The sequence below is a fragment of the Sebastes fasciatus genome, chromosome 19 (genome assembly GCF_043250625.1).
Source record: "Sebastes fasciatus isolate fSebFas1 chromosome 19, fSebFas1.pri, whole genome shotgun sequence".
NCBI lineage: Eukaryota > Metazoa > Chordata > Actinopteri > Perciformes > Sebastidae > Sebastes > Sebastes fasciatus.
The window spans coordinates 20998720-21021500 of NC_133813.1; the positions used below are offsets into that span (position 1 = coordinate 20998720).

Here is a 22781-nt window from a genome sequence, read left to right on the forward strand (position 1 = left end):
AAATTTACATTTTGTGATTAGGCTCTGATTTACGGGTTTCTGGTCTTAAATAAAAATGCAAACTCAAATCTACCCAAACCCCCTAAGTCTTTGCCCCAAAGCAGAACATAATTTAGAATAAGAATAACACAACAATAACAATACAGAATTGTGGACTAAACGATAAATCAAGAGAATAATCAGCAGACTAATAGATATCGAAGGCGATCGTTAGTTGCAACCCTACATATTTATTTATTATTATAGTCATTATTTTTACTCTCTTATTTTTTTATTTATTATTTTTTAAATATATGTAATTTTTTCCTCCTAATTACCTACTATTATTATTACTTTTTCTGTATATGTACTTTTTAATTCTTTCCTTGTATCTCAATATTGTAATTTATTGTACCATTAAAAGTGTGAAATCCAGAACTTTAAACTGATTAACAACTTTTTAACCTTCTAATTTACAATAATAGATACACAGAAAACAGGCAATAAGAGATGGTTGAGTCATCATATTGAGCCTCCAGTTGTTCCTTCGATGAGAAACATTTCATACAAAATTTGGTCCTGTACGACATCTGTACACAAGATGTTAAAGATATTTGATCCACACGAACAAGCATCAATATGAAGAAAACACTTGTATATAAATGGAAACATTCGTCATGCAGAGCAAAAATAGAGCAAGTTAACTGATTACTGGAACAAGCACAGCAGTCAGTAACAGTGGGCTTTAAGAATGTTAAACTTTTTCTATGAAACATCGAGACCGTGACGCTACAGGACAGTTATAGAGCCCAGAAGATGTAGCACAAGAGAGATGATTGTTTGGCGAAACGAGAGCGGTCAAAATGCTACAAATAAGAGGAAATTCATTCAGACAAAAATCAAAGAACTGTGACTTTTTTGCTTTGTGTCACGGGTCTAGAAGATCTGTCACTTGGACAAGTGTCGGTTTGTTCAGTAGAACGCGAACAATGGCTTAACACATTGAATATTCCATGTAAGCATAGAACTTTTGTTTTATTGCTGTTTTGCAGCCGTACAGTTACACAACTCCAAATATAACACATATTACGGTTTATACTGTATTTAACTTTCAAAGTGGACATCTGACTGCTGCTCTGTGTGTTGTGGAAAAAAAGGAAGATATTCAGTTGGATTATCATGTGAAGGTGTTTATTTCAGCAGGTTTTGGGTCAACATGACAATGACAGGGTTCACACAAAAATCTGAAGAACTTATAAACATACTTATTTCTTTACAGTATGATACAGTAACAAAGTATTCTCATTTCCCAAGTTTAAAAGTGGTCAACGATAAAACCCCTTGTTTGTGTTTTTTAATGTGGTTTGCATCACATGCTTTTTAATGTTGGACAAGCACTCATGCTCATGACATTTTTCACATTTCCTTCATGTGCAAAATCAAAAGTTGTCATGCAAAGAGACTTCTTCTTCGTGTGATTCGGTGAATTCTGCACATTTCTCTGCACAAGTTTGACAGGAAAAGGAAAAGTAATAGTGTTCCACACTTTGTATTAAAATGTGTCAAATGTGTTGCGCGACCCAGTTTTTCCTTTTCCGGGACGGATGAAGTTCTTTCAGCGTGCAGTGGAAGCACTACGCAGCATTACTGATCCACGTCCCTCTATACAGAAACTAGATGACGTTCTCAAAGAGCTGCATGGAAGCCATTATATTTTCATCCTGTTCAGAAAAAGAAAGCAGATGCAAAAGAAAGTGTGTCGTTTGTGCATAAAAGCTGCGTGAACTCGGGTCGATCACAGTGTGGTAAAATCTACCTTTTGGCAGGTTTCTATGAATTCATCTATAGTCACCACTCCGTCTCTGTTCCGATCCATTTTCTGAAAAATGTCAGACATGAAAAGTTATATTTATTTGGTTTTCAGTTTGCAAATTGCATCAAGTTGTACAGTGAATAACAGTTATGTAAATCACAGAAAATGTTTTCCCACCCGTTCGCCCTCTCATCACCCCATCCCTATCAACTGAGTACAGACATAAAAATAATAAATAATACAAAATTATGAAGAAAAAAATAATAAAAATTATAATATTGATAAAATATATATAAACATCATAATAATACAATAAAATAAATAAAGTAAAGGGTGTTTCTCAGATCAACGTGCCCTTGGAGCTTATTTCTACTGGAGCAGGTTACCAACATTAACATCATGTCTTAAAGGGACTGTTTGTAACTTTTTAAGCTTCGCTGCCTGCTTGCCTTCACTCACACACCGGGCGCGTTCTCGCTGTCTTGCTCCACCTCTAGACATGAACGTGCAGACACTACACACTGCAGAAGAGTTAGTTTAGCTCTGAGAATATCTAGTGAATGTACAGTGGACGTTTGTGCAGAAATAAATGCTGCAGCTCCTCCAGACCAACAGAGGTTTCCCGTGTCTTGTGAAGTGACGGGGCTCCGCAGCGAGATACTTTATCAGCGGGGCTGAAGCAGGAAGAGAAATGTTATCGCCTCCGACCAAAACTCCGGTGTCTCCCTGCGGGCGCAGTCGGGAGACGATAACATTTCTCTTACTGCTTCAGCTGAGGCAGGTAAAAGCCAACATTAGGATCAGCATTGATTCATGGAGAGACCTTCGTCTGGTCAGCTAACATTACTGCCAAGCAGGTGAAATATAGAGTGATATTGTGGTTTTAGCTGACGTGTGTCGCCTCACTGTGTTGAGCGATGCTCGTTCATGTCTATTTAGAGCGAGCACAAGCGCGAGCCCGACGCTGACTTTCGTTGACTTAACGGCCACAGGTGTCGCTGTTAACAAGCATTTCTGAAAGTTACAAATAGTCCCTTTAAGAAGTACATAAAAGGCCTCCAGATATCATCAAAAACGTTTTGTTTACCTCTAACAATATACCTTATCTTTTCCATTGACATGTTTCTTTAATCCACATTCTGATTCTTGGCCTGTCAACATTTTGTTCAATTTAGGGCAATTATATGTTTAGCTTGTAATATGCACGTGTCCAAATCTATACTCTTTGCTTTGTAAGCGTGGGTTGGTAGGATATATACCCAGAACAAAAAGCTTAGGATCCAGTGGTAATTTCTTTGAGAGATTTCATATTTAATTAAGTATGAAGTTATATAAAATCTAAGGTACAAAGGCGTGTGGTGTGTCTTTAGAAGAGGTCTGGCCTTCAGAATTTTCTGTCAAATTAGATTTTCTTTTTCTTCATGGGCCAAAAACACCCACTAATACACAGCAAGCTGGTACAGTGACACACACAAGCTGTCGTCTTGGATCAGTATCTGGATGTAATAATACACAGTATATTTAGATGCCAGGTATTAGGCTGTGTGGTTTAGTGATCGCAGAGATAACATACCTGGAAGAATTTCTCCACGTGCTCGTAGGGAGAATCGTCTCGTACACTGGGTAAAGTATACCTGCCCATCATGTCATAAATGGACGTCATTATTGCCATCATTTCCTGCAGGAAACCAAAGAAACATACAGTACATCTGCAGAAATGAGGACACAGACACAGTTGTTGTAATGTTTTTCTCATGAACGAGAGTGCTTTGTTGAACTCACCTCTTTGGTAACGTAGCCGTCTTTGTTGATGTCGTACAAGTTGAACGCCCATCGGAGTTTCTCTGTAACGGAGCCTCTCAGCAACACAGACAATCCTATCACAAAGTCCTGAAAAAGTTGAGAAAATACAAGTTTCATTATCTGCTTTCTTTCTTTTTTTGTCTCTACCACAAACATTCAGTCGGCGGTGAACTCACCTCAAACCGGATGGAGCCGCTTCTGTCCATGTCAAACGCGTTGAACAAGAAATGTGCATACGTGGTTGCATCTGAGAACATAAAATGGATATGCAGGACACTTGAAAAACGTTATATATTTTATATTGATGACAGTGAGAACAGTAGCAAGATTTACAAAGAAATCATAGCAGACATAGTCTTATACGATACCAGTTTAATAGTGACATACTGTACCTCCTTGAGGGAAGAACTGTGAGTAAATGGTTTTGAAAGTTTCCTCATCCACCAGCCCACTGGGACATTCCTATTGAAAGAAAAAAAAAACATTAACTTCATTTAATTCAGAGCTTGTTATAAAGAAATTAGATTTGTTATTCTATCATTGTATCGTGCTGTGCACACAGTCCCTGACTGCAGTGCAGGTTTATGACCACAAGAGGAGAAACAAGCTTCATTAATGACATAGGGAAAATCTAGACTGAGGCCTTTTGTGCTTATTCTATATAAATTCCCACAATGCAGTAGCAATCCAGACTAGTATAGTGACGAAAAGCATCGTGGCACATGTTTACCAGCTGGTGTAACAATTTCTTTCATCCTGTTTTAGTAGAAATCAAGGGAAAATGCAAGTGGTGCAAAGAAAAGGAAATCAGCTCAGTAAAAGTACAAGAATAACAGAGAAAAAAGTCAGATGACATTAGATATTGAAAACTAAAATCTCTTAAAATGTTTTCCATCAGATGTCACTAAACAGAGCAATTTGCCACCAAGAGCAAGAACCCTGTGGAGATTTCATCACAGTTACACTGAACATTTCTCACCACAACTACTGTACTGTAATAGATGTTTAACATCTGCTGCTACAGAGGCCCATGCCTGAACAGTCCTATCTATAGCCTCATGTATTCTAGCTATAAGATTGTTCAGAAAAAACAATGTGTACAGGTGATTGAATGAGGAGGATTCCATCTTAGAGCTAACATTTTTTTTTTGCAAATAAAATAAGAGATTTGGAGGTTGACAGATCCAGTGATGAGGTATCGTTCAAAATCAACAGCCTGGGACAATAGGGTATTTTTATGCCCAATAAGTAAAAAAAAAGTTGTTTTTTTAAGTTTAAAGCTTGCTTTGTGTACATTTACAGTTGCACTCTTCTTCTTCTCCTCTTAAATGGCACTTTGCTATCTTTAAGGTCAAATAACAGTGTGTTGGGAGAACACAAAGATTGAAATAATACAATGCACAATACTCAACTAGAATGGCACTCGGAGAGCGCAGACCTCCGCCAAGGTGCCTGACTTTAAAAACAGATCACAGCTCACAGCTGGCAGTACCATGGGGTGGTCAGCTTATTATTAACACTGCGTGTTTCCGTGTAACGTATCGGCGGATGCCTCTCTCATTCAGCAGCCTTATTATCTGTTATAACGTTACACTATGTTGTCTCTCATCCCGTCATCTACCGCTTTTTTCTTTCTCACCGAGGACGGCCAGCAGCTGCCGCCGCACCTCAAAGTCTCGCCACACATCTATACACAAATCTCTCTGCTCTCAGAAGGAAGAAGGCGGGGTTACGCGTCATCAGTTACACTGCGCATGTGTTATACCCTGTGGTCTTAATACTCAGGCTGATCAGAATCCTTAAAAAAATTCCTGAATCTGGATCATGATCCGGATCGCCACCAAAATCGAATGGATTGTTTATTGTGCTACAGTCCACCCTTCCAAAAAATGTCATTCAAATCCATCACGAACTTTTGGAGTAATCCTGCTAACAGACAAACAAACAAACCATCGCCGGTGAAAACATAACCTCCTTGGCCCAAGGCCTTTGGCCTTGGCGGAGGTAATAATATTGCTCTACAGTGCCACTTGTGGTCAAAACTACACAAGGTACCTTTAATCAGGGCATATAATAAATTAATCTATATCCATTCTCAAATTGATTGGCTGAGACCAGTGATGTCCAATCTTTGTGTCAAGACCTCCCCAAGGGGGTCACAACATAAATCTGAGAGGTCACAAGATAGAAAATAGAGAGGAAAAAAAAGACAAAATGTATTTTTATCTTTGCTTTCCCCCCCTGTGAATAACTGGATGATTTTACCTCTTCAAGCATCTAAATCACATTCAACTTCATTTTACAATATCAAACAAAAAAGATTGGGAATCACTTTTTTCAACAATAGTGTGCTTCCAACTCTGTGGCAACAGTTTGGGGAAGGTCAAGTCGAGGTCCATGAAAAAGTGCTTTTCTTGCACATATTGTACCCATTCAGACATACATGTCAGTGCCGTCCCTAGGCATAGGCGGTATAAGCAAATACTGGCGGCGCCATCCATCCATAGGAGCGCCCCAAATGAGGGAAGAATTGTTTTTTAAAACTTTTACTATTTTTTTTACTAATACTAATTTAATACTATTATTTCAAAATATTACAAAAAAGCATACAACAACATAACTATGTAGCCTAATAAATACGCCATATTTTCTTGGTTGCTCGCAGCATTCAATTTATCAGGGAAAGTTGGAAAGACAATTCAGGTGTTTTGGGAATAACCTATAATATAATTTTCTTTTAGGTGTGAAATGCATAGCTTAATCTCAGAGACATAAAGCTAAGCAGTTTCTCTGTGAGTGTATGGACATATTGATTGTTGGTGGAATTGGCTGCGATGCAAGGGGCACCAGCTAAAATCCTGCCTAGGGCACTAAATTGGTCAGGACCGGCTCTGATACATGTAATGTCTACACATACTCACATACACAGTTACATGCACAAAATACTGCGTGATTACACCCCAAGCCAGGTCCCCAAATCTAGTGGAAAGCCTTCACAGAAGAGTGGAGACTGTACACATACATATCTAGTTTAAGGAATTGTCAATTGTGCCAGAAAGTTGGCTTCATTCATGTCCAGTGATTGCTCAGTCTCAACTGCAGTACTGTTGTTAATGTCTAATGTTATTTGTAAAGATGGAAGCTCATCCTTTTAAATCCAAACCGCATGAGAAGTTATTTGGATGAACAGTTATTGCTGACTGTGCGGATTGTTTTCATACATTTTTGAAGCCTCTGTAAAGCGACTGGAGCTCCTTCCTGGTGAACTGGGTCTGGGCTTGGAGCTGATCGAGGCCTTCGGGTTGGTGACGCACCATCGAGAGCTCAAAGTCGCTGTCACAGCTGTCTGTCGGTGGGAAGCAGAGAGAACAGGGGTGGGGAGGGAAAGAGGAAGGAGGAAGATAACAGGGGAGGGAATAACGGTAAGACAAGAAAGAAAGGAAAAAACAAAGGATGGGGAAGGGAGGAGTTGAAAATACTAGAAAATCAAAATAGATGGGAGGCAAAAAAAATTTACAGTAACTCAAAATGCTCACCATCTTTACACAAACAAAAATGGGGAGGTTTAAGAAGGAAAGTTGAGACAAGGAAATGGGTGGGAGGTGAAAGGGAAGAATGAACAGTGTTGATTAAACATGATAAAAGAAGTTGACACAGAGAGAAAGATTGTAAGTAAGAGGAGATTGTAGCTTGGAGGAAATAAGCAGATATACAGTATAGGAGGGTAAGAGCAGATTGTTAAGGAAACAAGACCTTTCTAATTGTGGACACTTGTGTGAAATAACTCCCTCTTTCACTCATTCTCTTCTCCCTACATAATAAACACACAATAGTTTAATCTAGTAAGGAATAAACTGAGATTTTTGACACAAATCATCATCATTTTGTGCCGTTACTGACAGGTGTACTCTCACATTTTTAGCAAAAGTAGTGTTTTAATCATAGACTGTATATAAGAAGTGGACGTAGTCAACGTGACGTCACCCATTGGTTTGTGGACTGACGTTTTGAAGCCTTGAATTTGGCATTTTGGCTATCGCCATCTTGTTTTTTTGCAACCAGAAGTGACACAAGAGGGTGGAGCTAAGTACAACCGAACGCTGGATAACACCTTTTCAGGCGACCAAAAAGGTTACAATTAACTTCCATGACCTGAAAACACACTGTGAAAGGGTTAATGTTGTAAGACAAAAACGCGGACAACGCTATGGTAACGACCTATCAATCATAAGGTAGCCACACCCTAAAGCATACACAGCTTTATGGTCTATTTGACTCTAAATGGGACCATCATTTGCTAAATGCGATTGAGACCATAAACTCATGTTTACAATGTTTTCTGAGGTAATAAATCAAGTGAGAAGTAGGCTCACTTTCTCATAGACTTCTATACAATCTGACTTCTTTTTGCAACCAGAGGAGTCGCCCCCTGCTGGCTGTTAGAAAGAATGCAAGTTTAAGGCACTTCAGCATTGGCTTCACTTTTCAGACCCGGAGGTTGCCCATTGGTTTTAAACCTATTTTCTTGCTAAAGTAGCGGGATAAATTATACGAGGGAATTGGAGAAATAGTGGTATTAAGAACTTAGGCTGGTCAGAGGAAATAACTTATTTTTGCTCCATTGTGGACATTTATTAGGTCGCTATTGTATATGAAGTATTTATTTCACATTGAGAATCCTGACACTTAAATCAAATGATGGAAAGTAGGGAGTGATTTCAGCCTTTGACTTGCCACATTATCACAGGTGTCACTAATTAACACTGATGAAGTCTCTGCATCAATATGCACAACATCACACCTGAATTCAATGCAGCCATAATTCATCTTAATATTAGTAACACCTGTGTTTGACAAGTCTAGATGTCCAAAAGGGGGAAAAAAGGGGTTATTATATCAGCCAAAGGGACAAAACGGACAAGTTCAGTTCAATAAAAAAAAAATGAAGGGAAGAAGTTTACAGAGACGGCTGATGGGATGAAATAAAACTTAATAATAAAGTGCAGACAGAGGAATACCAGCGGAGGTACTCACCATCTTTATAAGAGCAAAAACACAAATGGAAAGTTGAAAAAGACCCGACCGGGAAGAGATGGCGATGAAGAAATGAGAGGGGAAGAAGAAAGAATTGTTAAAATGTTTGGTTTGATGTCTACGAGTTACCAACATTTACCAACACATTGAACACATTATCAAAGAATAGATTCACATTTTTTGTAAAAAAACAATATGCACGCTGAAAGAGTTTTTGGTTGCAGCAAATGTTCACGGCCAGCATGAACAAGAGGAACAATTACCGCAACCGATAACTCTTTCTATGTACATATGGAAGTGTTAAATTAAGTAGATGTGAACCTGTCCTTCAATATATTACAGCCCGCTCGTGTGACTGCACTTACTCAGAACTTTAGCATCACTGTATAGTCAACAAAATAACAAGAAAATTAAACAAGATTATTGTTCTAATGCTACACATACCACCAAAGACATACAAACATCTCTTTATGTCTTACCGTCGAGGGACAGGGGCTCCCAAACCCCAAACTGTTTGAGCACGACAACAAATAGTCCGATGACAACAACGATGGCAATTACTTCCATGCCATCCAATCCCATTGTTGCCTTGCATTAGATACCGCCTGTGCAAAAGCCCTTTTAAAAAAACTCAATGTTAACTTCCTCCTGCCGCCTCCTTTTTGTCAGTGTGTTTGTACAGGCATCAGCAGTTGCATTCACTTAAATGAAACCTCCTGACTTAAACCGCAGACCAGTTAGACACAAAAGAGCATCTTCCTTTAAGTAAACAAGTCCACCATGTGCAAAGGAAATACTGAATTCATAGATTGTTAATCCCCCGAAATGATCCAAAGCTCTCTCCACTTGCAAACGCTCCATCTCTGTTACTACTCGCCGGCATTTTACCTCCTGGCCAGTTCACTTTAGGATCTCTCCCACAACTCCATCAACTCAGGGACTCCACCCTCCACTCACATCTCCATCTCCTCTCATCTGTCCTGATCTGTGTGTGTGTGCGTGTGTGTGTGTGTACGTGTGGTTGTTACTGAAGGAATTTCTTTACTAATAGTCTCTGATTGACAGTCTAAGCCGTCTTTATTTGCTCAGTCATTTCAAGGATGCAAAGCTGTAAAACCAGGCATTGATCCACATCCGCTGATGGCCGGAATATGAACAGCACTTAGAATGAGGGAGCCTGCCCTGCCCTGTTGTGGCGCTGCTTGTGTCTACTGGGTCGTTCAGCCCACACGAGCGGTCAATAACGCAGCAGGATTCACTCAGAGCTGAAAAACACTGTGACCAGTTGCGAATGTAAAAACGGTGCTTTGTTTATGACGTTGTAGTTAAGAATCGTAAAGTTGACGTGAATTATATCTGAGCTGCGAAGGCGAGCTGCACACCTCAGAGGTCAGATTTGTAGCTTCTGTAAAGTGCTCCGCATACATGCAGAGCATCGGTGGTCTGAAAGTACCTTTTGTTGCCGTTATACGAGTGAGTGTTTGTATGATTATAATGTGCAGGAGGACAATGAGAGTGGAGAAGAATATGAGTATATAGTTCACAGCTGATGACTCTGCACAACATAATGGACTCAGTTAAAGTACGAAGGGGGGCGGAGGGCAAATCAATTGTTGAGAGGTAAAATATTGGTCTTAGAAGAGGGAGAGAAAGTGGGCCAGAAATGCATTTGGATCGCCGGGCGGGGAGGGTTTATGTAAATGCACTTGTCTTTAATGTCTGAGTCAAACAGCTACTGAGATAACTAATGAACTGAGATGATGCCACTCCGAAAATACAACACTAATTTGATAGTGCAAAGCACCTCAAGCAATTGTATGCGTCTATATTTGGAATTTCAGAATGAGATTTTAATGGCGTAGTGCAATGTTCTTTTGATAGAGGTTGTCTATTATGTATTATTACACGGCTCTGTTGAATACTCGATTCTAATTGGTCAATCAGGGCATACGGTGTGTTCTTTCTTTATAGCAGACCTTTGCTATGTATAACAGAAAGTTGCTGTGGATGCAGTTCTGATGTCGGACTCTGGAGGACCATTTTTGTGTTAAATTATTGATTTTTTTAAGTAAGTAGCCGTGTAATAAGCAGGATAATGTACAGCTAGCTGGTCATTGTTGTGAAATAAACCCTGACAGGGTGATGCGTCGGTACATTATCCCTTACTTATATTAGCTCCTTATTGCTTATTCTCTCTAAAAACCTTGCAGAATATCGCTCTTGTGGAGCTCTGATGAAGGCTTGTTTGCCAAAATGCGTCAGCATATGAAATAAAATGGTCATAGCATTACGATTGTTTGTGTTTTTGGAGTGTTGCTACTGTATATTGTCACTTTAAAGGAACAGTGTGTAACATTTAGGGGAATCTATTTGCAGCAATGGAATATAACATTCAGAACTATGTTTTTATTAGCGTATAATCACCAGAAAATAAGAATCATTGTGTTTTCGTTACCTTAGAATGAGCCCTTCCTATCTACATAGGGAACGGGTCCTCTTCATGTTGCTCCACCATGTTTCTACAGTACAACGGACAAACCCGCTCTAGAGAGAGCCTTTCACGTTTTTATGTTACCTGAAGGCCACCGTAGTTCTCCGACACGCTTGTGAGTGCAAAACCGTGGTACTGAAACTGTGTTATTGCCAGCCGCAATCTGACTTCTGTTGCTCCCAAAGTAGTGTTATTATGGTAAGGATGGCCTCTGAGCAAGGCTAACGACGTTACCACGGTTTTGCACTCGGTGGCTCGAGTTACCCGCAGTCTTGGAAATGGAGGAGTGAGCCAAGGGGTACTCAGCTGGTTGCAACCTGCAACCACACCACTATATGCCGCCACTAAATCCTATACACTATACCTTTAACAGAGCACCCATTTCACCCAGACGAAGTGCACTGTCTAGCATTGGACACACTAAAATGACCTGCCAAAAATAATATGCTTAACTTAGCCTTTAATGAGTCAGCTGAGTGTTAACTGTGAGTTCAGACGTGATGGATCGCCCCAGCTAATAAAATGGTGCAACTAGTTACCGTTTGCATACAGATATAGATTTGTTTTGCAGTGTTTTTTGATGTGTGGGTTGCTCCTATCTCATCGGACAGAAACACACTCAGCCATTATACAGAACATGCAAGATGTATGAGCTCATGTGGGAACTCGCCTGCCATAAAAAAATAATGCAGCATTATACTGTTTAATGCACCCTTAAGTGCTGATCTATCCCTGTTCTTCTATTAAATACAGACGAGAGTGAGGTGGCTTAAAGCGTGCAGAGATGCAGACAGTGCAGCCATCAGTCTCACCATCAGGCCTTAATGACTGCAGTGAGAGCAACATTACGACTCGGAGCCCGAGGCCCATCCATCACAAACCGTCACGCGGGTTCTCGTCACACAATTAAACACCCTTAAACTTTGCTCTCTCTCAGCCTTTTTCTTAGCTTTTAGCTCTTTCATTGATTTTTATGTGTTTTATTTAAGGCAAGGAATTACCTTTCTGGAGATGCTTCATACACACACTTTGCATTGTGCAAAGGCGGATTCCACCTATTCTTTCATATGATTTCTGTCCAGGTTTCACCAAACTTTGAATTGCATTGTCAAACGTGCATTGCCAACACTAATTACCTGAGAAACTATGAGTTAAAATGGTATGACAGCCATTCTAAATGCCATTTTTATAGCAGTACTTCCATCATCTGTGGGCTCTCCTTTTAACAGCTGACTGTGATATGATTTGACAGAAAGCATAACTGTTTTCACTCTCTGTAATATTACATGACAGCTAGCTTCCTCTCTGATACAGTTATCAAGGAGAAGAATATGCAAGAGGCCCGGCAGCGGCCACGATAAAACATTAATTGTACAGTTTGAACTCTGAAATATTTGGCCAATTCATACAATGTTGCAGCTGCAGAGGAAAATACCCTTGTTTCCTTTACTAACGCCAAATCAGATAGACAGCTCAAACACAGAAAATGATATACAATATAAGCGACAATATGCTGTGACTATTTGTGGAAGACCACATATCGTCTCACAGATCTTAAGTTATAAAAGGACATTCAAAAAGCCCCTTTTAAAAAGGTACAGTTTATAGGATTTGGCACCATCTAGTGGTGTGGTTGCAGATTGCGACCAACTGAGTACCCCTCCTCTCACTCCTCCCTTTCCAAGACTGCGGTAACGTGAGACGCCGAGTACAAAATCGTGTTAACGCCATTCGCCTCGCTCAGAGGCCATCCTTACCACAACAACACTACTTTAGGTGCAACGGAAGTCAGACGGCGGTTTTTCACTCTGCGGCTCACTTTACCGCAGTTTCACAAGCGTTGGAGAACTACGGTGGCCTTCAGGTAATGTAAAGACGCGCCCTATCTAGAGCCAGTGTTTTTGATTTGTCTGTTCTGGTCTACTGCAGAAACATGGCAGAGCAACATGGCGGACTCCAGGAAGAGGACCCGCTCTCTACGTAGATATGAAGGGCTGATTTTAAGCTAACACGATAAAACACGATTCGTAGTTTCAGGTGATTATACACTAATGACAACATAGTTATATTATATTGCATTTCTGTTAATAAATCCCCCGAAATGTTACACACTGTTCCTTCGAGGCTGAAGACACTGAAAAAAACAAACAGATTTGTCACTTGTCACTGAGCGTGGTGTGGGAGCTGGTCAAGACTGTGCTGTGTTTGCTAATGTTTAGTGTTGAGTAAACTGGGTGATCTACTGGTAACAAACTGATATTTCATATACAGTATGAGGTGGCAAAGTGGAAGTTCTGTCGTACAACAAATCAGTGTTGTAGTCGAGACCACCTAAACCGAGGCCAAGTCATGACCAAGACCAGAGTGTACCGAGACCAAGACAAGACCAAGACTTTGAGGGGTTGAGACCAAGTCAAGACCAAGACCACATCAGACCAGTCTGAGTTTCACACTGCATGACACACTTATGATAAAATGTGGAACATGCGAACCATAGGCACTCCTCAAATTGATCTGAAAGATCCATATTCTCATAGAAACACCGACAGAAAACAAATGTAGATTTCCCTTCATTCACCTCTTCTATTGTTATGTATATACTGTATGTGTAAGTATACCATGAGAAATGTCTTGCTAAAATAATCAAATGGCATTGCAGAGATGAATTTTATGTGTGGCAATTTTCCTTAGTTTTCTATGAGCAATCACAGTAATGATGTTAACAAATAAACCCAAAAATGCACAGGCATATCCCCACAGTTGTGGTCTTGACCGGTCTTGAAATGAAATCCTGAGTCCTCTTTGTCTGAGACCGAGACAAGACAGAGTGAAAAAATGGCCGAGACGAGACCTTCAAAACGTGGTCGTGAGACCGGTCTTGAGACCACAACACTGCAACAAATACATAGTATTAAGACATCTAAAAAAACATAGTTTTCATATCTTACACTACATAAAAGTGCACCATCCTCTGCTGATGCTGTGTGATGATGATCCTGTTATTCTCATCATCATCATTTAACAGCAAATTACACATTTTCCAGCACGATTTCTTAACTGTTAGGAATATTTGTTTCTGTGAGAGCTCCCGGCGTTTTTATTGGGTCGTTCTGCATGACACCTGTGTGAGACTGAGTGCAGTCTACTATATACAGTAGAGACAGTGGTGCAGGAGATGCTCCTATAACCTGCTATAATGTTCACACACCAGTAGATGGCGATCACGTTCTAATAAAGTAGAGGAGATCTGCTTAAAGCCTTAACAAATATTTCTATTTTAATACGAAACTAATGGTCCTGATGGATGAGTATAATAGTAAGTGAGAATAATGATGTGTTTGAGCTCGTAGAATGAAATGCTGACAAAAGTTTCAGTGCAGATATACTTAAAGATTGAGACCATTTCCTTGCTGAAGTCCAAATTAGGGATGGGGTACATTGGTATATTTAAATGATTTAATGTGCCTGTTGGAAGTGATGGTTTGTCAGCCATCAGAGCATTAATTTGTCCTGTTACTGTTTTCATCAGTGTCCTGCCCGAGGCACGTGACCATCTGCCTGTCGGCAAAGAGAGAAGTCAGCAGTAAATGACAACAGCAGACCGCAGAGGAGACATTTTGTCTGCTGTTAGTAACCCTGGCTGATTACAGTATCAGAGGGGGAAATAATCTTTTTTAACATTAGTTGAAATAAGTGAAGTATGAGATATGGCTTTGACGGATTGCAGAAATGAATGTGTGTCCCGCCTGTCAAGTGAATGAACACAGCCTGCACTGTCTGCACAGAAGGACAAGGTCAATAATTTAGATTATCCAAGAAAAAGGGGCCACGTAGGGGCAGTCAGTGGAAGACACTGTGCTCTTCATCTGTGCCACTTCGTCTTTTGTGATCAAAATCTATATATTCTTTAATTTTTATTTGAATTAAGGTTGAAGCTAGACCTGAAGATGAAATCGTTCTTTACCATTTCTAAATTGGTGAAGCGGTCAAACAAAAACAACAACAGTTCTCTGTGTGTGTTTGCGTGTGCGTGAGAGAGAAAAGACAGGGAGATAATTTAGGAGGAAAAAGATGTAGTGGATCAAACTGAATTCAAGCAGAATCAGAGGTGAGAGTGAAAGCGGCAGCGGTCTGTTCATTGACTGATTAGCTGCTGAAATGAAATGGCGTTAGGTGAGGAGAGAGATCTGTGCTGTAAAGACTGAATGGAGGGAAAAGAAGGGTGAGATCATACAGTAGATGTACACTGTAGATGCTTTAAAATGCATGTATTCTGTAGAGCAGGAGATTGAGGGCCTGCCCTCCTAATGTGTCTCCCTCCTGCTTTACTTCGAGTCCCCACTTCCCCTGCTGCCACACACAACCATGCAAATATTCAATACGCTGTGTTGTTGTTGAGGGTGTTAGTGGTGGAGTGTCTGTTGATGTGCTTGTACCTGGCCCTTGCTGCGTGGTACTGGCGATAATCCACTTGACGAGACAACACTTCATCAGGGATTTACGCGTGAGCCGCGGTTTCTGCCACTTGGAGCCGTCTGTCTGTCCGCCCGGGTTTGGATCTGTCCCGTTGGCATCAGGCAGGAGGCCGCCGTCCGCCACCTTCTCATTCGCCTGAAGACAGAAAAGAAACTTTCCTTATAACAGAGAGAAAAGAGAAGCTCTTTGCAGACAGGTGATAGATCTCGTGGTGCTTTTAAAAGTCCCCACCTGAGGGTCAGGATGACCACAGCAGGGAGATGAAAGTAAGCCACCCTGCCTGGATAAGGAGACACACAACCCAGCTATAATTTATTCCATGTTATAGCAGCCAATTTTGCTCACCAAATTCCTTGTATGTGTGTCCAAACCTAGCAAAAGGATGTATGTTCCTGCCCTCCTTTGTTATTTCTTTGTGTCCATTGAGTAATTCATATACATGACTTAAAAGTATAGTTGGGGTGTTTTGAAATGGTGAATCTGAACTAACCAAAGTCACACAATAACACAAACAAACTAACAGATCGAGGCAGCGGTACACCAGAAACTCCGTGTTCTGCGAGGTAAAATTACTGTTTTTTTCAACGGAGTCTGGTGGCTTTGGCGAGAGCATAGATAACGGCTTCAGTTCTGTGTCGGAAACATAGACTGTATAGCTGTCTGATGGCAAAATAAACCAGCAAAAATATTCTAAATGTAGTGTACACCTAAATTAATAGATATTTTTAGGTGGGCCTTTCTTTTAGGTGGCTAAAATACATTTTGCTGCCGGCCCTGTCCACAGCAGTACATTGCTTTGGTTATGTGCGGTAACTCCTATCTTCACTGAACTGGGCGGCGTGCCGATCGTCATCTGTAGGTACAGTAATACACTGACTATGGATAAGAACCTCATACAACCCCACTTCAAAACACCCAAACTATCCCTTTAACATTTGATTTAAGTGTCACAAATTATTTTTTTATTTATTTTGGCTCTAGGGATGGCAATTATCTGGTAGCCTACAGATATTCGTGGAGCCCAGTGGATGAATCCTAATGACTTATTCCTTGAGCGCCACCATGAGGTTCTCGTTTACGATTTTAAGGGAAATGTCTCGACAACTACTGGATTGATTGCCATGAAATTTGCTGCAGTGATTCATGTCCTCCTCAGGATGAATTATAATAACTTTTGGTGATCCCTTAAAGGAACAGTGTGTAGGATTTCAGGGGATCTATTGGCAGAAATTGAACATGATATTCATAACTATGATTTCATTAGTGTATAATCACCTGAAACTAAGAATCATTTTCGTTAGCTTAGAATGAGTCCTTCATATCTACATAGGGAGCAGGTCCTCTTCAGGGAGTCCTCCATGTTGCTCCGCCATGTTTCTACAGTAGCCAAGAACAGACAAACCAAACTCTGGCTCTAGAGAGAGCCTTCCGTGTTTTTACGTTACCTGAAGGCCACCGTAGTTCTCTGACACGCTTATGAAACTGTGTAGTGTTTCAAAAGTGAGCCGCAGAGTGCGAAACCGTGGTACCGCCAGCCGCAATCTGACTTCCGTTGCTCCTAAACTAGTGTTATTATGGTAAGGATGGCCTCTGAGCAGGGCGAATAGCGTTACCACGGTTTTGCACTCGGCGTCTCACGTTACCGCAGTCTTGGAAAGGGAGGAGTGAGCGGAGGGGTACTCAGCTGGTTGCAATCTGCAACCACACCACTAGATGCTGCCAAATCCTACACACTGTACCTTTAACTTTTCATGTAGTGCCATTATCAAGTCAAAATTTCTTTAGTGCTGATTAGCAAATGTTAGCATGCTAACATGCTAAACTAAGATGGCAAACATAATCAACATTATACCTGCTTAACATCAGCATGTTATCATTGTGAACATGTTAGCATGCTGGCATTAACATTTACCTCAACGCACCGCTGTGCCTATAAATACAGCCTCACAGAGCTGCTAGCATGACTCTCAGTCTTGTTAATGGTGTAATTGATTTAGAAAGTTCATAATATTCCTTTTGGCAGAGCCTCAAACCACACATGCAGACAGATATGCAAAGAAAAAACATTTTGGAATTGCAATGTCACTGGTTTGAGTTTGGCTTTTATTACACTTCATCCCTCTCCGTCTCTCTCACGTCAGGTCCTGTCAGTTCTTTTGGAGTCCTGCCTTAAAGGCCAAACTAGGTGTAGAACGTATAATCCACTGTCTGGTATAGGATGAAAATTACAGAAAGCCCTTAATTATTTAATGTGAGACTCTGAAACGATAAGGCAGCATCTCACACGGAACACAATTTAAGCACAGTTTCCTCTGGTTTAACTTCCGATAAATGCCTTTTAGGAAGGCAGTAGTTATATATCTTTAATCACATGGTGGTATGACATAACAGTAGGATTGGCACTGGCAAGCTAGATCTGCTTTCACAGCTTTCTATGGAGAAACGTAGCGAGGCTCTAGTGACAGCTGGACCAGCAGCAGGAGTTACAACCAGACATCCATCCAACTGGTGAGTATGGATGAACAGATCGATACCTCAGAAATCAATATTCAAACGCTGATAAAAAAAAACAAACGTTGATTACCTTTATGTAGTTGCAGGGCTCTCGTGGATTCTTCCAGACTATTTACATTATCGTTAGGAAAGGATCGTAAAATGGTGGTCTTTTCTTTGCATTATAGATTAAGAAATATTAAAGTAAGTATTGAATGTGCCAGAACAAATTTAATATTCCTGTAACATGAGCACTTATGAGAATAGGGACATGCGAGCTCTCTTGTTTCCAGTTATTTTTACCACCACATACTGTAACATCTTCTCATCTCACACTGAATGCACACTCAGTGTTTCTATATTCTTCTGATTAATATTTCAGTGTTAATAAAGCTTTACATTTCTGAATATCTGCCAAGGATGACAACTGTGATGCATTTGAACATTTTGTTTCCTAAATCACCCTCTTTGTTGGACTGTGTTTTTCAGTCCCATGCAGTGTGTTGACTCATAGCCACTGTCAGTTTTATTGTACAATGTGCTGTTCTGCTACATGTTCAGCCTTTCAGAGGATCCTTTTGTTCTTTAGAGCAATGTTTTTTCCCCCAATCCTTTTTCTTTGTCTCTGCAAAGTCTTTTACTTCCTTGTGATAAAGCGCGTTACTAGGTTGTAACGTAAAGAGTTTGTATAGATGGAACTACCATCTGGGGAGCTCCTCCGTCCCCCCTGGTCCCCTATTTGAATATTAAAGGATGCCAGAGAGCATCGAGAATGTCGCTCAATAATTCACAGTCCTTAAAACTGCATCAATAAAAGATCACAGTTGGCTGCCACGGCGAGGAGAAAGATAAACACCAAGACTGACAATTGATGGACCCTCCAACAAACGCATGCAATTGAGAATTCACACAACCTTCTGGGGTTTCCCAGGGTTAGGGTTAACCCCGAAAATATCAGTTAAACTAAAATCATCTGTGACCCATTTAGAATTTATGTGACTCCATGTCTAACTAACTAGTCTAATAGATCTGAAGGAGAAGGTGATTTTAACATCCAGAGCGCTGCATTATTTAAAGGACTGAAGCCGTGTGTGCCGAGTGGTGAGATGCTCCGTGTGATCATCGAAGTCATCATGAACGCTGTGGGCGACCGTCGTCCACTGATCATCACATATGTTATGAGTACAAAAACACACGCACGCACACAATGCTGAAACAAATTCCACATATCAGATAACCTGATATCTGCCAAGATTGTCTGTTTCTTCCAGTACAGTTGCAAAAGAGACATTAGCATCTCTAGTTTCACAGTGGCATTGATTCAACAAGGTGCTGGAAACATTCCTCGGAGACTTTGGTCCATATTGACAAGATGACATGACGCAGTTGCTGCAGATTTGTCGGCTGCACATCCATGATGCAAATCTCCAGTTCCATCACATCCCGGTCTCATGTTCAAGAAACCAGTTTGAGATGATCTCAGCTTTGTGACATGCCACGTTATCCTGCTGAAAGTAGTCAATTCAAATGGCTTTATTGGCATGACGTAACACTCAGAAGATGGGTACACTGTGGTCATAAAGGGATGGACATGGTCAGCAACAATGCTCAGGTAGGCTGTGGCATTTAAACAATGCTCAATTGGTACTAAGGGTGCTCAAAGTGTGCCAAGAAAATACCTTTACCGTTATATCAATACCATTACACCACCAGCAAGCAGCCTGAACCGTTGGTACAAGGCAGGATGGATCCATGCTTTCATGTTGTCATCAGACCAGGTAACATTTTTCCAATCTTCTATTGTCCATTTTTGAAGAGCCTGTGCCCAATTATAGCCTCAGTTTTCTGTTGTTAGCTGACATGAGTGGCAACCGTTGTGGGCTTCTCCTGCTGCTGCCCATCTGCTTCATGGTTCCACGAGTTGTGCCATCCAGAGTTGCTCGTCTTGCGCTCATCTCTCGGTCGTAATGAGAGAGTAATTTGAGTTACTGTTGCCTTTATATCGAACCTGTCTGGCCATCTCCTCTGACCTCGGCCATCAACAAAGCATTTTCGCCCAGAGAACTGCCGCTGACTGGATATTTTCTGTTTTTTGGATCGATCTCTGTAAATCTTAGAGCTAATTGTGCGTGAAAAAATCCCAGTAGATCAGCAGTTTCTGAAATACTCAAACCAACAACCATGCCACATTCAAAGTCTTTGAAATCACCTTTCTTCTCCATTCTGATGCTTTTTTTTTTTACTTTAGCAGAACGTCTTGACCATGTCTACATGTCTAAATGCATTGAGTTGCTGCCACGTGATTGGCTGATTAAATTTTTGCATTAACAAAAATCACAAAAATATATCAACCTGCCAACATAAAAATGCTGTTTATGTTAATGCAATAATAATAATGTCATCCCAATAGTATATTTTAATTCTGCTGATAATACCTCTGTACTTACACTTCAGATACATTTTGAATGCAAGACTTTTACTTGTAATTGAGTATTTTTATATTACTTACAGTATACCTAATGTATGCTTGAGTAGGCTACTTCTTCCACTTGCTTTTTATCTGTAATGTTAAGTGAAATGTTAAGACTTTCTGCTGCTGATAACTTAGAAAGTACAAAGATCATAGGGAGTTATAGCCACAAAGTACCACAGGTACACTATAAGCACTTAAAGGATTATCATTTTTGCATGCAATAGTCTATCCCAGCAATAAGTACATTAAAGCATATTAGTAATAAAAGTGTATTGTACCTGCATTGCGTCTGGATGTGTGTTGCTGTTTTGCAGAATGAGTTGCTGCGATCCTCCTCCGCTCCTCACACGACCCTGAAGTGATCTGCAGCAGCATGCAAGAGAGATGGAGAGAGAACAGCTATGAGAAGGAGGAGCAGGGCTGCTCAGAGAGCTGAGCTCACACGCGGAGGATAAACACCATAAAACTACAATCATCACAGCGAGAGATTAACAAACCTGAGGAGTCAGAGGATTAAAAAACACGACTCAAGTCAGCAATCTGCAGGAGAAGTCGTGATCAGATACAGCGAGGGCTGTTCTCAAACAAGTCTAGAGGAGGCAAACAATTTATAGAGCGACAGAAGGAGCGAGGTGTTGATGAGGTGTTCACATCGTGACACATCTTATTAGAAGTGCCAGACATATTATATATAACCTGCAGTGATGGTGCAGGGGTCCAAAACTCAGACAGGCACTAACAATGTGGCTCTCTGAGGAAATTAAAAATGATTGTTGTGTTTCACATACCGTCCAAATAGATTTTCTGATTTTATAGCTCTGTGTGAGATATAATAATAATAATAACAACAGGAGTATTATTATTAGATTTACAGTCCCACCATCAACAGACAATTTCTCACTTTTATCTAGTTGGTCTTTGGGGGATAAACTGTGATGTGTCACTTTCTCCTGGCTGGAAAAAGTCATACACAGTAATACACTCAATGTAATATTCAGAGAAGATCTTACTTAACTGACTCTTCTCAATGTTTAGCAGTATTTGAGTTATTTCAGTGTTTAAAAATATAAATATTAGGGCTGTGTATTGGCAAGAATCGGGCGATACGATAAAGCAGTTACGATTCAATATATTGCGATGTATTGCGATACTGTAAGCGAGGCGATATATTGTGATTTTTTTCAAATAAAATTTAAGGAAAACTGTCATAGTATAAAGGCATGTATAAACATCACACCATCATATGCATAAAAGATGATTGAAAAGTAAAAAAAAAGTTGACACTGTTTATGTAATCACAACAGTGGGATCTGCATTTGCATTTATCACAGTATCCCTGTAACATCCCGCATCACAGCTCTACTTTTAGATGGCACGTACACTGAGAGGGTGCATATCTTTGCAAATGAAACAAGGTATTGACTTGAGATAATACTTGCATGTAAACTGTTTCATTAAAAATCAATAGTGTTTTTGAGACTCGATACAGTATCACAAAACTTGTGGCACTTGATATTTTCCTACAGCCCTAATAAATATTACAATATTTATGGTGTGGTGGTCTCCCCATAGTACATGACAGTGACTTTAGGTGATTTGTTCTTGCCAAATGTTCTCAAATTAAAGAAAACAACATAACTTCCCATCAAAAATAAACAGACTGCATGTAGGTTTATAACGTACTGAAACCACAGAGTCAAAAGGGCATCATGCTGAAAAAAAAATCCTTTAATTTGACTTTGAAATGTGACATTACAGCCCAGTTAGAGCACGCTATGTACTGTGCACCTGCTTCTGTCCGTGGTTTCACATTAACTTGGAAGGTAAATGAATACGAGTGCAGGAAGCCGCCTGCGGCACCCAAAATATGCTCAGACGTTGCCTCCGCATCTGCTTAAGTGCCTCCTCTCAAATTCTATGAAAGTCATGAGGATGAGGAGGCGTTTTATTGTCGGGGGGAATCTGACAAAAAGCAGAGATGAAGATCAACAGGGAAAGAGGGACAGAATGAAATATGTATTTCACTTCATGGGCATCAAAGTCTTCTTTTATTATTGATAAGAAATCAACACTGAACTAGAAACCAGCATTGTGCATGCTAGTGTGTGCATTCATTTGTGAAAGAAATGCAAAAAATGCATGGTTGTTGACTGAGGGTGACATCATTAGTTTTGCAGGTATTTAATCATAAACCAAAGTATTGGACACATTTTGACTCA

The 22781-nt window shown here is 40.3% G+C and overlaps 1 protein-coding gene across 2 annotated transcripts; it reads right to left on the reverse strand.

Moving 5' to 3' along the window:
* Window positions 1-1159: 1159 nt before the first annotated feature.
* On the reverse strand, window positions 1160-21192 carry LOC141757489 (calsenilin-like). Of its 2 annotated transcripts, XM_074618001.1 has the most exons (10): window positions 21060-21192; window positions 20841-20925; window positions 15557-15731; window positions 6817-6941; window positions 3988-4057; window positions 3772-3842; window positions 3575-3682; window positions 3366-3470; window positions 1796-1858; window positions 1160-1700 (listed from the first exon to the last, which is right to left on the reverse strand). In XM_074618001.1, the coding sequence occupies exons 2-10, from the start codon at window positions 20844-20846 to the stop codon at window positions 1653-1655; spliced, it is 771 nt and encodes a 256-aa protein (XP_074474102.1). In that variant the 5' UTR covers window positions 20847-20925; window positions 21060-21192; the 3' UTR covers window positions 1160-1652. The 2 variants fall into 2 exon arrangements, with proteins under 2 accessions (XP_074474102.1, XP_074474103.1); XM_074618002.1 differs by lacking the exons at window positions 15557-15731; window positions 20841-20925; window positions 21060-21192 and adding an exon at window positions 9109-11069.
* Window positions 21193-22781: the final 1589 nt, after the last annotated feature.

Bases quoted from the DNA above. Each gene is read 5' to 3' on its own strand.
- LOC141757489 (XM_074618001.1), bottom strand. The intron at 4,058-6,816 runs GTATGAAAACAA...TTCTTTCAATAG, and splicing joins TTTACAGAGGCTTCAAAAAT to GAATGTCCCAGTGGGCTGGT. The intron at 1,701-1,795 runs GTAGATTTTACC...TTTTCTGAACAG, and splicing joins TCATAGAAACCTGCCAAAAG to GATGAAAATATAATGGCTTC.